General features: G+C 50.1%; 1 protein-coding gene and 1 long non-coding RNA gene across 3 annotated transcripts in view; one reads left to right on the forward strand and one right to left on the reverse strand.

Annotated features, from left to right (window-relative positions):
• The window catches only part of LOC144951736 (dipeptidase 1-like), a 16,316-nt gene continuing 1,202 nt past the window's right edge, over positions 1-15,114 (forward strand). The window contains exons 1-9 of one of the 2 annotated variants that reach the window (XM_078882074.1): positions 1-232; positions 1,120-1,249; positions 1,949-2,081; positions 7,065-7,215; positions 11,129-11,201; positions 12,033-12,209; positions 12,973-13,057; positions 13,588-13,663; positions 14,151-14,241. In XM_078882074.1, coding sequence (XP_078738200.1) covers positions 99-232; positions 1,120-1,249; positions 1,949-2,081; positions 7,065-7,215; positions 11,129-11,201; positions 12,033-12,209; positions 12,973-13,057; positions 13,588-13,663; positions 14,151-14,241 — 1,050 coding nt within the window. In that variant the 5' untranslated portion in view covers positions 1-98. Of the gene's footprint in view, positions 233-1,119; positions 1,250-1,948; positions 2,082-7,064; positions 7,216-11,128; positions 11,202-12,032; positions 12,210-12,972; positions 13,058-13,587; positions 13,664-14,150; positions 14,287-15,114 lie in introns of both variants that reach the window. The other variant, XM_078882073.1, reaches the window with a different exon arrangement.
• Positions 14,167-15,114, reverse strand: part of LOC144951738 (uncharacterized) — an 8,067-nt gene continuing 7,119 nt past the window's right edge. The window contains exon 3 of the long non-coding RNA XR_013640527.1: positions 14,167-14,244. This is a non-coding gene — a long non-coding RNA (uncharacterized LOC144951738). The remainder of the gene's footprint in view (positions 14,245-15,114) is intronic.

The raw sequence follows: 15,114 nt of genomic DNA on the forward strand, positions 1-15,114 counted from the left end.
AAAAAAACCCACCCACACAATATCATGACACCGCATCAACCCTCGCTTCTGATGTGGCGTTATTCTCACACTCTGACCAGTAGCCGGAGCGGACCCTGATGGCCGGTCTCCTGAGTGTCGTGGCGGCCCTGTGGGGGGTCTTGAGCCTCGCCCGGGTGCCCCTGACGGTCAGCGGTGATGTGTACCTCGACAGAGCGGTCGCACTGATGGCGAAGGTGCCGCTCATAGACGGGTGAGTCGGGGGGGGGGGTGAGTCGGGGGGGGGGGGGTGCGTGGGACGCAGCGGCGAGCCACCGCCTCCGTCGTGGGCCGAGTGGAGGGAGCGAGATCCTCACGATCCTTTGCTCAAAATCGGGAAATGTCTTCTCATATTGCTGTACTATCATATGGTACTCACTGGTATTTGTCCCGCCATCTCATTGCGCGTACATCGTGGGACATCGTATCTCGCCAAACTTGATCATTATATCATTTATGGGGAAATGAAACCAACGATGCAAAACTTCCCATTGAAACGATGGAGGCAGAAGTTCGTAAATCCCTCCCACCTGCCTCTGTCGGCCCAGCGGTGTAAATGGGCTCACCGCAGTTCGCCAATCGGCATCGCGCGAATGTGGGGTAAAGTGAGACATCTCGTGAGCGTCGAAGAGTAGACCACATTCTCTACAGCTCCCAACAGCGGAGGCCATTCCATCAGCAGTGGCGTGAGCCAAGCAATTGCAGCGCTGCACCTTTGTATTTATGTCGTACTTCTTTCGCACCGTACGTAGCCAACAGTGCCCAGCAGAGCTGAAATCGGAGGGCTGTCGGTGCACTCAATGCGGTAAAACATTCTACTGGAATCCATCACTGGCTGCTGACCTCCAAAACCAGTGATCGATTAGGAACACGGGCAGTTGATCGGCAGTTCGCGTGTGGTAGGAAGAGTGACGGGACTACCACCAAGACACCTGGCCAGCATGGAAGAAGAGGCCAAGTATCCTTCAGAGGGGCTCCCCCCCCCCCCCCTCGAGTAAAGGACTCTTCTGCCAACAGTGGCGTCGCCAAGCAAATTGCAGAGCTGCACCTTGTCCCGGTACCCTGAGTCTTGGCTGCGTGGGGGGTTGCTGTTCCCCGCAGACACAACGACTTGCCGTGGCGCCTCAGGGACGTGTACAAGAACGAGATCTACGACAACGTGAACCTGAACAACATCACCACCACTCACACCAGCATGAGCCGCCTGCGTGCCGGGCGTGTCGGTGGGCAGGTGCCAATGCAACCCACCAAACACCACAAACACCAACACCACCACCACCACCGCCAACACCACCAACACCACCAACACCACCGCCAACACCACCGCCAACACCACCGCCAACAACACCACCACCACCGCCAACACCACCGCCACCACCGCCACCACCAACACCACCATCACCGCCAACACCACCACAACCATCAACACCGCCAGCACCACAACAGTCAGCACCACCACCACAACCGCCAACACTAGCATCACCACCACCGCTACCACGACCACCAGCATCACTATGATCACCGCCCTCAACCACAACCGCCAACACCACCACCGCCACAACGATCACCGCCAGCATCACCGCCACCGCTACCACGACCACCAGCACCAATACCACTACAAAGATCCCCCGTATAGCCTTACCAGACTTGGGGTAAGTGCTGTTAGCGAGCACCTATGAAGGCCAGCACGGCACACGAGGGGGTGGGTGGCCAGCACCACGTGATAAGCCACTTCGTTGAGCGATCATTCGTGATATCCAGGTCGCTTCTGACAAAGAACTACGTAGCTTAGTGGGCCTTACCTGGTAAAACAAAAATTGTTTCATAGTTTACTATTTTACTAAAAAAATTGTCACCATGAGAATTGGTGAGGCTTTCCTGAGAAAACAAGCCGCAATTCGTCGTTGTCTTTGTCCACCCGTCGGAGCAGTTCTGGGCCGTGTACACGCCGTGTGACACGGCCGGGCGGGACGCCGTCCGCTACTCCCTGGAGCAGATCGACATCGTCCACAGGATGGTGAAGGAGTACGCGGACACGCTCACCCTCGTCACCTCGTCTACCGGTACCTACTCAGACACGCTCACCTTCGTCACCTCCTCTACCGGTACCTACTCAGTCACGCTCACCTTCGTCACCTCCTCTACCGGTACCTACTCAGTCACGCTCACCTTCGTCACCTCCTCTACCGGTACCTACTCAGTCACGATCACCTTCGTCACCTCCTCTACCGATTCTGGCCGAGCCAAATCGATACACATGCATCAGCTCGTCATCATCATCCCTCCCTCTGAAGTCGATAAAATAAGTACCACTTTGTGGGGAAGTCGACAGTGGTTGTCCTGTGTTTAGCAAGTGGTTGTCTTATCATCGCTGGTTGATAAGCTCGTCCCGGCCATAGGAATGTGGAATTTCCACCACTGGCTCTGAAATTAGATTAGTATCGTGCCCGTTTGAGCTGGAAACAACTTTGAATGTTTTTATACTCTACAAACAAGTCTTTATTTAATTTTAATCAAATTACAATTTTATAGCTTTAAAATTATGTCCCGTACATATGAGTGGGGTGATTTTGAAAGTTTTACGTTTTCTAATTTGTGGAACTGCCGCAATGATTAAACCGATGACTCAAGTGCAGTGAGACGTTGGTCTCAGTCCGGACACCCGCATAGAGGCCCACAGACTCACACAGAGAAATCGACTCACACAGAGAAATCGACTCACACAGAGACAGACTCACACAGAGACTCACACAGAGCCGGACTCAGACTCACACAGAGACACATAGACTCACACAGAGCCAGACAGACTCACACAGAGAAATAGACTCACACAAAGAAAGACTCACACAGAGCCAGACTCAGACTCACACAGAGAAATAGACTCACACAGAGACAGACTCACACAGAGACTCACACAGAGACTCACACAGAGACTCACACAGAGCCAGACTCAGACTCACACAGAGACACATACTCACACAGAGACACATAGACTCACACAGAGACACATAGACTCACACAGAGAACCATAGACTCACACAGAGACACATAGACTCACACAGAGAAATAGACTCACACAGAGAACCATAGACTCACACAGAGACACAGACTCACACAGAGAAATAGACTCACACAGAGACACATAAACTCACACAGAGACACATAGACTCACACAGACAAATAGACTCACACAGAGAGACAGACTCACACAGAGACACAGACTCACACAGAGAAATAGACTCACACAAAGAAAGACTCACACAGAGCCAGACTCAGACTCACACAGAGAAATAGACTCACACAGAGCCAGACTCACACAGAGACTCACACAGAGACTCACACAGAGACTCACACAGAGACTCACACAGAGACTCACACAGAGACTCACACAGAGCCAGACTCAGACTCACACAGAGACACATAGACTCACACAGAGACACATAGACTCACACAGAGAACCATAGACTCACACAGAGAACCATAGACTCACACAGAGACACATAGACTCACACAGAGAACCATAGACTCACACAGAGACACATACTCACACAGAGAAATAGACTCACACAGAGACACATAGACTCACACAGACAAATAGACTCACACAGAGAGACAGACTCACACAGAGACACAGACTCACACAGAGCCACTCACACAGAGCCAAAGAGACTCACACAGAGGCAGACAGACTCACTCACACAGAGACAGACAGACTCACTCACACAGAGACAGACACGTAGACAACGATACTCACACAGAGACACATAGACTCACACAGAGACACAGACTCACACAGAGACTAACACAGATCCACCGAGACTCACACAGACCGAGTTGTCTGTGATTAGAACCTTGCTGCAGTGGCTATCGAACAGACGGTCACTGCATCGCGCACTTTCAGATGCGTCTCTGAGGCCATCTGGAATGGCTCTTCCTTCCGATATTGGGATACCAATGGAGCTTGATAACTCGTTTATTTAGAAGTGCTTTCTGTGTTTATTTTGTTGTCCTTTCCCCGCACCTCCGATTAACAAGGTTGGCTTCGTACGGTGCTGTGGCTCTTTGGGTTCTAGCCCGCTTCAAGACTCACCTTTACTGCCGCCACTGTTATATTTGTGGTCAGCCAAGTCACGCTCGTGTATCGTGTGGGTCGAGTCTAATGAGAGTAATGGATATCATCACATCCGAGGCGATGTCAGAGGGTTGGTCCGTCTTTCATTGTTCGACAAGCTGCTCCTGCCCGCTTCCACACCAACGCGTGCATCTGCACCACGCGGGGTGCTGACAGGTTACAGCCTTGCACGACACACCCCAGGACGACGCCTTTGTCCCCACACCTGAGGCTACACGTCCCCACACAAACACCCCCCCCCCCCCCCCTTAGGGCACGTTCAGCCCGAGCTGGCGTTCACCGCCCACACCTGAGGCTACGCGTCCCCATACAAACAACCCCCCCCCCCTTAGGGCACGTTTAGCCTGAGCTGGCGTTCACCGCCCACTGCTGGGCGACACGTTCACAAGGCAGCCGACTTGCAGGCGACGCGAGACGTCGTCACTCGCCCTGGGCCAACCCCGGCCTGCCGCGTGCTCCGAGTAGGAGGAGGTGGAGAGTCGGGCCCCTACCGGCCCCTGGCCGCCCCAGCTCGTCACAGCAGGCGGCGTCAGAGGCAGCCTCCCCTGCCCGTGCCTGCTCCCCCACCCGGTGTCCACTGACACTCACAGGGACTGCGACACCAAAGCCCTGGGGCATTGTGGCAATAGATCGACTTTAATGTCCCCACTAAACCACTGAAGTCCTGTCGAGCTGCTACTTACAGCTGGGCGCTTGGAGGAGGTTTGCGGGGACCGCTCCTGTTCCCTGCTGCCTGCAGCTCGCGAGCAGATAGAGCTGGGGTCGAACTCCAGCCACACACCGCTGTGTGGGGGGGGGGGTGTGGGGGGGTGTGTGTGGGGGTGTGTGGGGGGGGTGTGTTTGGGGGGGGGGATGTGTGTGGGGGGGGGGATGTGTGTCACTCGGTCATCTCGGTCAGTCGACCCGTGGCACCTGCTGGGTCTGCCCCGCGACCTCCTGCCAGCGGGCGTACGACACTTCACGTGGCCTCAAGGTGCACATGGCCTGGCACAAGCGTCGTGGTGACGTCACCGCCACTTAGTGGCGAATGGCGGTTGTTGTTGTATGTGTGTGGGGGGGGGTCCCTATTTATAAAACAGCGCTGCACTAATGGTGATTGACACTGTTTGTTGCAGGTGTCTCTAATTTCCATCAGCAGCTTTCCCTATTACAGGTGGACCCCACCCTCCATTGTGTTCTACCTTGATACGTATTGGTGCAATGTGACGTCACCCCCCTTGGGGAGTCAATGCTCCACTGGCTCTCGCCACACGTGGTACACTGGGGAGCTACTTCCTCGAGTCCACACACTCCCCATGGCTCACCTCGGCTCAAGAAATCTGCTCCTACATTGTCACAGCCCTTCAATACCCTCACGTGATATGGCTGGAGGGCCACGACTCATCCCGTCACTATTATTCTCCAGTCTAGCCCGGTCTATTTGGAGCAAAGATTGGTGGTCAGTTTCCAAGAAACTCTTTCCCATCGAAATATATCTGGAATTTCGATTTAAAACTTTCGTGACTGCAGGGATTCATCTTCTTGGTTCTTTCGGTAAAGTCACGTAGAAGGGAAATAATAAAATAATACAAATAAAACATAATAAAATAATTCTCACGACGTTTCGGCCACAACGCAAGCAGCCGTCCTCAGGTGAAGAACAGGTCTGTCGGGAAGACAGCGTCTGAATGGGCACCACCAAGCTTGGCAGCGTATATTTAGGCTGGGTTGGAGGGGGAAGAGCGCCTTGACAAAGGAATTTGCATATCAAGAGGAATTTAGCATATTTATGGGAAATGCAGATATGGGATTAGTCACTACTTGTGGAATGCGTAGGAGATGGGGGGGTTTCAAAGTCATATTATGCCCGTGCATTATGCAGTATGCAGGATTAGCAGCATCAAAGGGAGGGAGTAGGGTTAGCAGTAATAGAGGGGAAGGAATTTTAAACTTGCAGCGGAGCAAAGAATCCATTCCCTGCGGAGAATAAAAGATATATAGTCAATGCCAGTGAGTGGACTGCGGTCTGAAAGTCACCGTAAACGTGAACACAATCAGTTAAGATCCGAAATGGTTTATTATTGAACGCTGTCATGAACTCAGATCCGCAGTGTCGTAGTCCGGTGTGCTAACCACTGCGCCACCACTTCCCCATGCACTTGCATGAGTCCATGGCAAGTGTTGACACAGACTTACCACACAGACCACACAGACAGACAAAGATCCCCCGTACAGCCTTTAACACACTGTTGGGGCAAGTGCTGTTGGTTTGGGACAAGTGCTGTTAGCGAGCACCTATCGAGGCCAAAATGGCATACGAAGGTGTGGGTGGCCCAAGCCGCGTCCTGCCACCTTTGTCTCCCCAGTGCTGATGCTTTGCAGATCACACCAGGTACTTATTTAATGTTGAGTCATCCTAAGGAAGGCCCAGGACCGGTGCAAATTTTAAAAGTAATCTAAACTTGTTTTTATTTTACCAGGTAAAGCGCACTGAGCTGTAAAGCTCTTTTTCAGCTTCTCTGCAATATGGTGGCGAGATGTTAACTACCTCGCCTGGTATACAGGAGGTCATGGGTCCGATCCCGACTCTTAACACATGCTGTATATTTGGAATTTGCGGTGTCACCCCGTGGTCGCGAGCATTTTTCTCCGGGTCCTCCGCTTTTTCCCCTCCACATTTAGAATCAACGTCACCACGCGTTTAGAGTCTTTGGCCACTGCTATACATTTCCACGTGATGATGATGGTGATGATTAGTCGCTTGGTTGGGCTATCATTCGTGATGGCCAGCTCGCTTCTGAAAAAGAGCTCCACAGCTCAGTGGGCCTTACCTGGTAAAACAAAACATCGTGAAAGCTTTAAATCGAAATCGTGATTATACTCAAGAAGCGGACGAACCGCGTGTCCCCCCCCCCCTCTCGCCCCGCGGGATCAGAGCTGCGTGAGGCGTTCTCCAGCAAGAAGGTGGCGAGCCTCATCGGCCTGGAGGGCGCCCATGGAGTGGACAGCAGCCTGGCCGTGCTGCGGATGTTCTACTCGCTGGGCGTACGCTACATGACGCTCACGCACAACTGCAACACGCCCTGGTAAGCCACAAAGATCCCCCGTGTAGCCTCAACAGACTGTTGTGGCAAGGTCTGTTAACGAGTAGCACCTATGAACGCTGGGACGGCACACGAGGGGGTGGGTGGCCAGCACCACGCCCGGCCGCCTTTGTCTCCCCAGTGGCGATGTTTACACACCGCACCAGGTGCTCATTTGAGGCTGAGTCGCACGTACGCACGCAAATGAGAACGATTCTTATGTCCATGTCCAGGACGCTTGCTCTAAAGCAGGGGTTTTCAAACTACGGCCCGCGGGCCACATGCGGCCCACCGAGGGCATTTATCCGGCCCATGGTCACTAATTGGGCTGCGCTGGTGAGCACTCATTGGGCTGCGATCTGTGAACAAAACTGCAGGTGTAATTAACTTTTTAATGGCACCCGCACTAGTGTGAGCCTGGGGTAAAAGCGGAGTTCCCCCAATCAGACTCCATTGATGGGCAGTGCAGTCTGTATGTCTCTGTGTGGGCAAAGTTATTGCTGGTATATTGTTTTTGTAGCGCTGTATATATATTGGTATTTTACTAATAGCAATTTTGACTCCCTAGGAAACAATGATGTCAAGAAAGAGAAAAATTTACTCGGAGTGTAGGATATTCAAAAAACAGTGGACTTATGATTACTTTTTCATGCAGTACAAGGAAAGAGCTGTGTGTCTGATATGCCAGAATATAGTGTCTGTGTTCAAAGAATACAATTTACGTCGACACTATGAAACTCAACATAAAGATAAATATGATTGTTTGGTCGGAGAAGTGAGAAAAGATAAAATATTAAAACTGAAAAATACATTAACAACTCAGCAAAATACTTTTGTGAAGCAGAAGCAGCTAAATATTTCATCACTGCGAGCAAGTTTTCAAGTTGCCAAGCTAATAGCGTGCACTGGCAGACCATTCGTGGAGGGAGAATTTGTTAAAGAATGCCTTCTTTCTGTTGCCAAAGAGATGTGTCCAGAGAAGGCCGATTTATTTAGTACAGTGAGTCTTTCAGGACCTACAATTACACGGAGGATTGAAGAAATGGGAGACAATTTCCATCAGCATTTGCAAAACTCCACAAAAAAACTTTTCTATTTTTCCTTAGCACTCGACGAAAGCAATGATATTCGTGATTCTGCACAACTTCTAATTTTTATTCGTGGGACGAATGACTATTTCAAAGTCACAGAAGAGCTTGCTGCACTGCAAAGCATCAAAGGAACAACTACAGGAGAGGATATCTATGAAAAGGTTTGCCAAACTGTGAATGGTTTGGAGCTGAACTGGGCTAAACTAGCCAGTGTGACAACTGATGGTGCTCCTAGCATGGTGGGGTCTAAGAAAGGAGTAATTGCTCGCATTAACCAAGAGATGGACAAACATAACCATTCTCATCCAATAGCCATACACTGCCTCATCCACCAACAAGCGCTGTGTAGTAAATCACTGAAGTGGGACTCTGTTAACTTCATTAGAGCTCATGCACTAAACCACAGACAATTTCAGGAATTTCTGTCTGAGCTAAATGTTGACTATGAAGATGTTATGTACCACACAGAAGTCCGTTGGCTGAGTCGAGGGAGAGTTTTGAAACGTTTCTATGACTTACTTCCACAGATGACAGCTTTTCTGTTTTCAAAAAACAAAGAAGTACCAGAGCTCAATGATGCAGAATGGAAATGGCACCTTGCCTTTCTGACAGATGTAACAGAGCTACTCAACAGTTTCAATGTGCAACTTCAAGGAAAGGGGAAGCTCATCTGTGATATGCAATCACATGTCAAAGCATTTGAAGTAAAATTAGGCCTCCTCATCAAACAAGTGAAGGAGGAAAACTTCTGCCATCTCCCCACAACTCAAAATCTGTTAGCGGAAAAAACATTGGTTGCATTCCCAAACAAAACATGTGTGGATTCACTGTAAAATTGCGAAAGGAGTTCCAATTTAGATTTAAAGAGCTTCATCTCCATGAACAGGACATACAGCTTTTCCGTAACCCATTTTCTATTGACATTGAAAATGTGGATACAATTTACCAAATGGAACTGGCTGAACTGCAGAATTGTGACTCTCTGAAAGACGCATTCAAGTCAAGCAGCCTTCATAATTTCTATGCATTTCTCCCCTCTGAGACATATCCTCATCTCAGGAACCATGCACTCAAAATGGCAACCATCTTTGGCAGCGCTTATGTCTGTGAACAAACTTTTTCCAGAATGAAACATTTGAAATCTCCAACCAGATCGAGACTAACGGATGCACACTTGCATCACTTGTTACGACTAGCAGTGACAAATATGGAACCGGACATTGACCATCTCATTAGCCAAAAGCAGGCTCATAGTTCTCATTGAAATACTGGCAAGTTTGTTGATTTAACTTTACTTGTTCTTCATTTTAAATATTGTATTTGTTCCCGTTTTGTTTCTTCACTTCAAAATAAGATATATGCATGCAGTGTGCATAGGAATTTGTTCATAGTTTTTTTTAACTATAGTCCGGCCCTCCAACGGTCTGAAGGACAGTGAACTGGCCCCCTGTTTAAAAAGTTTGAGGACCCCTGCTCTAAAGCCTCAAGAGCTCAGACGTCTTAGTACAATAATAACTTCTGACTGTAGGCTTTCATATACTTTTCTATTTAATGATGTATATTTAGCCAAGATGATGGTATTCGTTGCGTTTAATGCGACATGAAAACACGTAACAGGTGCAGCCGTGAGTCCCTCCACCGACTCCCACCTCTAAAATAGCAGAACGACACAAACTCTCTCCTGAAGCCTTCTCGTCGCGGCAAGCGGACCTCGATACTGGCCTCGAGCTCCTGAGCCACATTGCCGTACGCCAGAATGGAATGTACCATTTGGTGTGAGTAATCATGTTGACTTCATAATAAAGGTATTTGGGTTAGATCGCGTAACTATAAATGTGTCGAAACTCTCCACCATCCGACAATTAATAAGGGATTTGTCACGTAAACAAAACCCCAAACAGTGACGACTTCAGCCCACCGGTGTGTTGGAGAGTACATCCACAACATTTACAATTTGAAGGTCAAAGGTTTGACCCTTTATGTTTTTCGTCAAGGCCACGTGCTAGTTTCGTGCCAAAATTCTTGCCAAGAAACGTTTTATATATATACTGTATAAACAGTGCGAGCGTCCTTTGTGTAGCAAACTGCATCTCTCAAGATCGTAGAGAAACCAGAGACGAGCGGCAATACAGCAGCAGCCGCCGGGCGGCGAAGACACGGCGCTACCAACAATTGTCCAAGCTCTGCAGTCCTCTACACATCAAGATGTGTTCAGCCAATTAACGAGTGCTAATGCATCACATCTTGTCCCAACCATTCCTTCGCCTTGCTACAATCTAGCAAAGGGCACCCCCCCCCCCCCCCCCCAATGGCAGCTGTCCCTCTGCAGCACAAGGTGTCTGCAGCGCCGGCCTGCAAAGAGGGGTTAGGTTCAATCATTGATTTTTGGGTTAGGCCACGTCAATTACCTGGTCAAATCTGTGTCGTCAAGACCCCTCCCCACCAAGCACACCCGAACAACGAGAGACGAGCCGAAACTGCCCGGCACGGCCCGTGGTGGCGAGATATTATCTCTCCCGCCGCTTGGTGAGCAGGAGGTTGTGGGCTCGATCCCGACCCTGACTCGTTGTATATTTGCGTTTGCATGTACTCCCCGTGGTTGCGTGAATTATTCTCCGTGTCCTCTGGTTTTTTTCCTACACATTTAGAAACATGCATTTAGATTATATGTCTGCTGCTATCAAATGTCACGTGATAAGCCACTTCGTTGGGCAGGTCGCTTCTGAAAAAAATCTACATAGCTCAGTGGGCCTTACCTGGCAAAATAAAAAATATTTAAAGTTGTTTCTAGTTTAGTTCCACTGTGCACGTGCGGTGTGCCCCAGGTCCGAGTCGTGGCGGGTGGATGGTGGGAAGGAAGAACCGACATCGTTCGACGGCCTCACCAATTTTGGGAAGGTACGAGGGGTTAGCGGATTTATGTAACCTTGGCGACGATGATGACAATGCTGATTACGATAACGATGTTGACGATATAGAATTCAGCGGTGGCCAACTGGCGTCTCCCGAGCTCCGTGCCGCTCTTTAATCCACCACAAGCGGCTCTATCGAAGGGACATAACGTAGAACGCGCTGTCACAGTAGCAAAGTTTAATGGATGTCTCCCATGCTGTGCCGAAAACTGTCAACATCATCTATACACTACACATCTCTTCACTACACTATACACTACACTATACACTACACATCTATACACTACACATCTCTACACTACACATCTCTACACTACACATCTATACACTACACTATACACTACACATCTATACACTACACTATACACTACACATCTATACACTACACTTCTCTACACTACACATCTATACACTACACTATACACTACACATCTATACACTACACTATACACTACACATCTATACACTACACTTCTCTACACTACACATCTATACACTACACTATACACTACACATCTATACACTACACTATACACTACACATCTCTACACTACACATATCTACACGTGGCTCTGGCTCTGCTACAGATTGGCCACCCATGGTATAGACGATAACCATGATGATGGCGATAATGATTATGACGCCGCTGCTACTGCCGACGACAACGATGACAATGACGATGTTGACAATATGCGTGTAACTCCTTTCGCACTGTACGTAGCCAACCGTGCTAACCGAAGGCGCGGATAACAACAACGATGATGGCGGTGATGATGACTGCGTAATGGTCTCTGTCTGGCCGTGGCCGCCCCCGCAGGAAGTGGTGCTGGAGATGAACCGGCTGGGCATGCTGGTGGACCTGTCACACACGTCTCGCGCCACGGCCATACGCGCGCTCGCCGTCACCGCGGCGCCCATCATCTTCAGCCACTCCAACGCCCACGCGGTGTGCGGGCACGGGCGCAACGTGGACGACGAAGTCCTCCAGAAGCTGGTGAGGAGGGGGGGGCACCAACGCTCCCTGCGTGCACTCGATAGCGATGACGAGTTCTGACTCATAACGCGTGGCCGCCGCGCGGTTCGTTCGCTCGCTCTCCAATTGGTTTTACGAGGAACCACAAACGAGCGGGAAAGGATAGCCAGGCGGTGAGCCGGCACCAAATCCAACCTCCCCCCCTCCCCAAGATCTGCGGTCCTCTGTATATTAAAATGTTGTCGTACGTCATCACTTACATGTACGTCATCGGAACGGGAAAGGGTTAAAGTCGCTCCTTGACCCCTGAAGCGTTGGTTCTCATCGCCAAAATTAAAAGGCAAACCCTGTGGCCAGTTTCCTCTTGGGCGAGTCCCTAATATCAACACAGGTTTACACTCAGAACGTTGCTTGTCAAGTTGCAGGGTTGCCTCGACGAGAATTATCCTGCAACCCCCCCCCCCCCACCCGCGTTACAGACAGAAGAACACGACGGGGTTAATGCAGGGGTCAACGACCGAAATAACGAGAATATCCAAGAATTGTTTTGGATTTGGTAAATAAACTCAATATTTCAAGAGCAACAAAATGAACGTGCATAACGTCACGAAGCGGCCCTTAAAGAGCCGCATGCGGCTCCAGGGCACAGAGATTGCCGACCCCCGAGGCTAATGCATGGACGCCCTCAACCTTCGCTGCTGGAAAGCTTGAAAGCGCTCCTGGCGCTCACGGCTGCGAGTTTGTGTTGAGAGCCACGGTTCTCAATTGCTGACCATGTTCGCAGAAAATCAACGGTGGGATCATCATGGTCAACTTTTACCCCAACTTCGTCTCGTGCAAGGACACCGCCACGCTCTCCGAAGTGGTTGGTGAGTAGCAGTGACCACGGATATTTAATTATCCTCATGCCCCATGGTGGAAAGTGCATTTTGCAATTCTTCATTATCCACGCTACCTCTCTGGCTTATTTATAAACGCCAGGCGCTGAAATGTTTGCAACGCCATCATCGTCCCCGTGGCTAGGAGATGTTAACTACCTCACCTCGTATACAGGAGTTCGTGGGTTTGATCCCGACCGTGACACCTGTATTTATGGAGTTTGCATGTTTTCCCCGTGGTCACGTGGATTTTCCATCGCCATTTAGAATCAACATCACGCGTTTAGAGTATTTGACTCCTGCTTGAAATTTCCATGCAATAAGCCACTTCGTTGAGCTATCAGTTGTGGCCAGGTTGCTTCTGAAAAAGAGCTATACAGCTTGATGGAGCTTACCTGGTTCCATAAAAAAAATGTGTTTTTATTCTACTTTCAACGCAAAACAACCCAAATGTCAGTTCTTGTCTGTTTTTCATTTCCGACGCTCACAGAATAATTGTGCACATTCCTCTCCGCCCACAGGCCACATGGAGCACATCAAAAAGCACATCGGAGTGGATCACATCGGCATTGGGAGTGATTTTGACGGCTACGATGGGTAAAAAGACAAAGATCACCTTTATAGCCTTAAAAGACTGTTGGGGCAAGTGCTGTTAACGAGTAGCACTTATGAATGGGTGGGTGGTTTATCAGTTTAAATATATTTGGTCGGAGCACGGAAGCCCACGTTGTATTGCATAACTAATAATAAACAGTGTACTATTTGTATTTTATCCATGTAAGACCCTCTGAGCTATCTAGATATTTTTCAGAAGTGACCTGGCCACAACTGATAGATCAACGAAGTGGCTTATTGCATGGAAATTTAAAACAGGAGCCAAACACTCTAAACGCGTGATGTTGATTCTAAATGTGGAGGGGAAAAAACAGAAGGACCCAGAGAAAAATCCACATGACCCCCACGGGGAGAGAGACACGCAAACTCCAACTATACAGCAGCAGGCGTCATCGTTTAGTTGAAATGGAAAATTGGAGGCCTGACCCTGTTGGCTCAACGTGGCCCCCGGCCGCGTGGCGTGGTGCAGGGGCACGGAGGGGCTGGAGGACGTCTCCAAGTACCCGCAGCTCATCGCCGAACTGCTCCGGAGAGGCTGGGCAGACAGCGACGTCTCCAAGGTGCTGGGGGAGAACATACTGCGCGTGTTAGCCAAGGCCGAGGAGGTGAGAAGGCGCCGTCGTCTGGAGGCCACACGGTGGCGGTGGTGGTGGTGGCGGTGATGGCGGTGGCGGTGATGGCGGTGGTGGTGGCGGTGATGGCGGTGGTGGTGGTGGTGGAGGTAGCGGCGGTGGTGGTGGTGGCGGTGGCGGTGGCGGTGGCGGCGGCGGCGGCGGTGGCGGTGATGGCAGTGGTGCAGTGGTGGTGGCGGTGGTGGCGGTGGTGGTGCCGGTGGTAGTGGCAGTGGCGGCGGTGGTGGCGCCAGTTGGCACAGGGGTTGATCCCGTCTCAACGGTCGCTGTATCACATATGTACCTACGTTGAACTCGTCGTCCACCTCAAACCCCCCCCCCCCAAAAAAACCTAAAAAACCCTAAAAAAACTAAAAAAAACCTTGACCACCGCACAAACGATGGCAGTAGATGCGGATCCCTGATGCACAAATGGAAAATGTAAAACTCTCCAGGAGTAATGTGCGACTGTGGTCATCCAGAACAGACCGTACAACGTCTAGCGACGCAATGCCCGATCCACAAATACGGAGGAGACATCACGGCGATTCACTCCACTCCTCCTGACGCGCTGATCTGGCTCGAGACCACCTGAATGTCGCATTGTGGTTGTTGCTCTGCCTCGACATCAGCCAGACGGAAGAAAAATAAGAAGATGTTGAACCTCTAATCGAAGGTGCAGGGGAAGGACATCGAATTAAACACAAAAAGCAGTCCTAAAGAAATACGTTTGTCAATCTAGATGATTTAAAAGTGCACAGCTCCAGTGGCTTGCTAATATCGGAAGGGAGAGCGTTCCAGACGGCCGCAGAACCGCATCTG

This window comes from Lampetra fluviatilis, chromosome 63 (genome assembly GCF_964198595.1).
Source record: "Lampetra fluviatilis chromosome 63, kcLamFluv1.1, whole genome shotgun sequence".
Lineage (NCBI taxonomy): Eukaryota > Metazoa > Chordata > Hyperoartia > Petromyzontiformes > Petromyzontidae > Lampetra > Lampetra fluviatilis.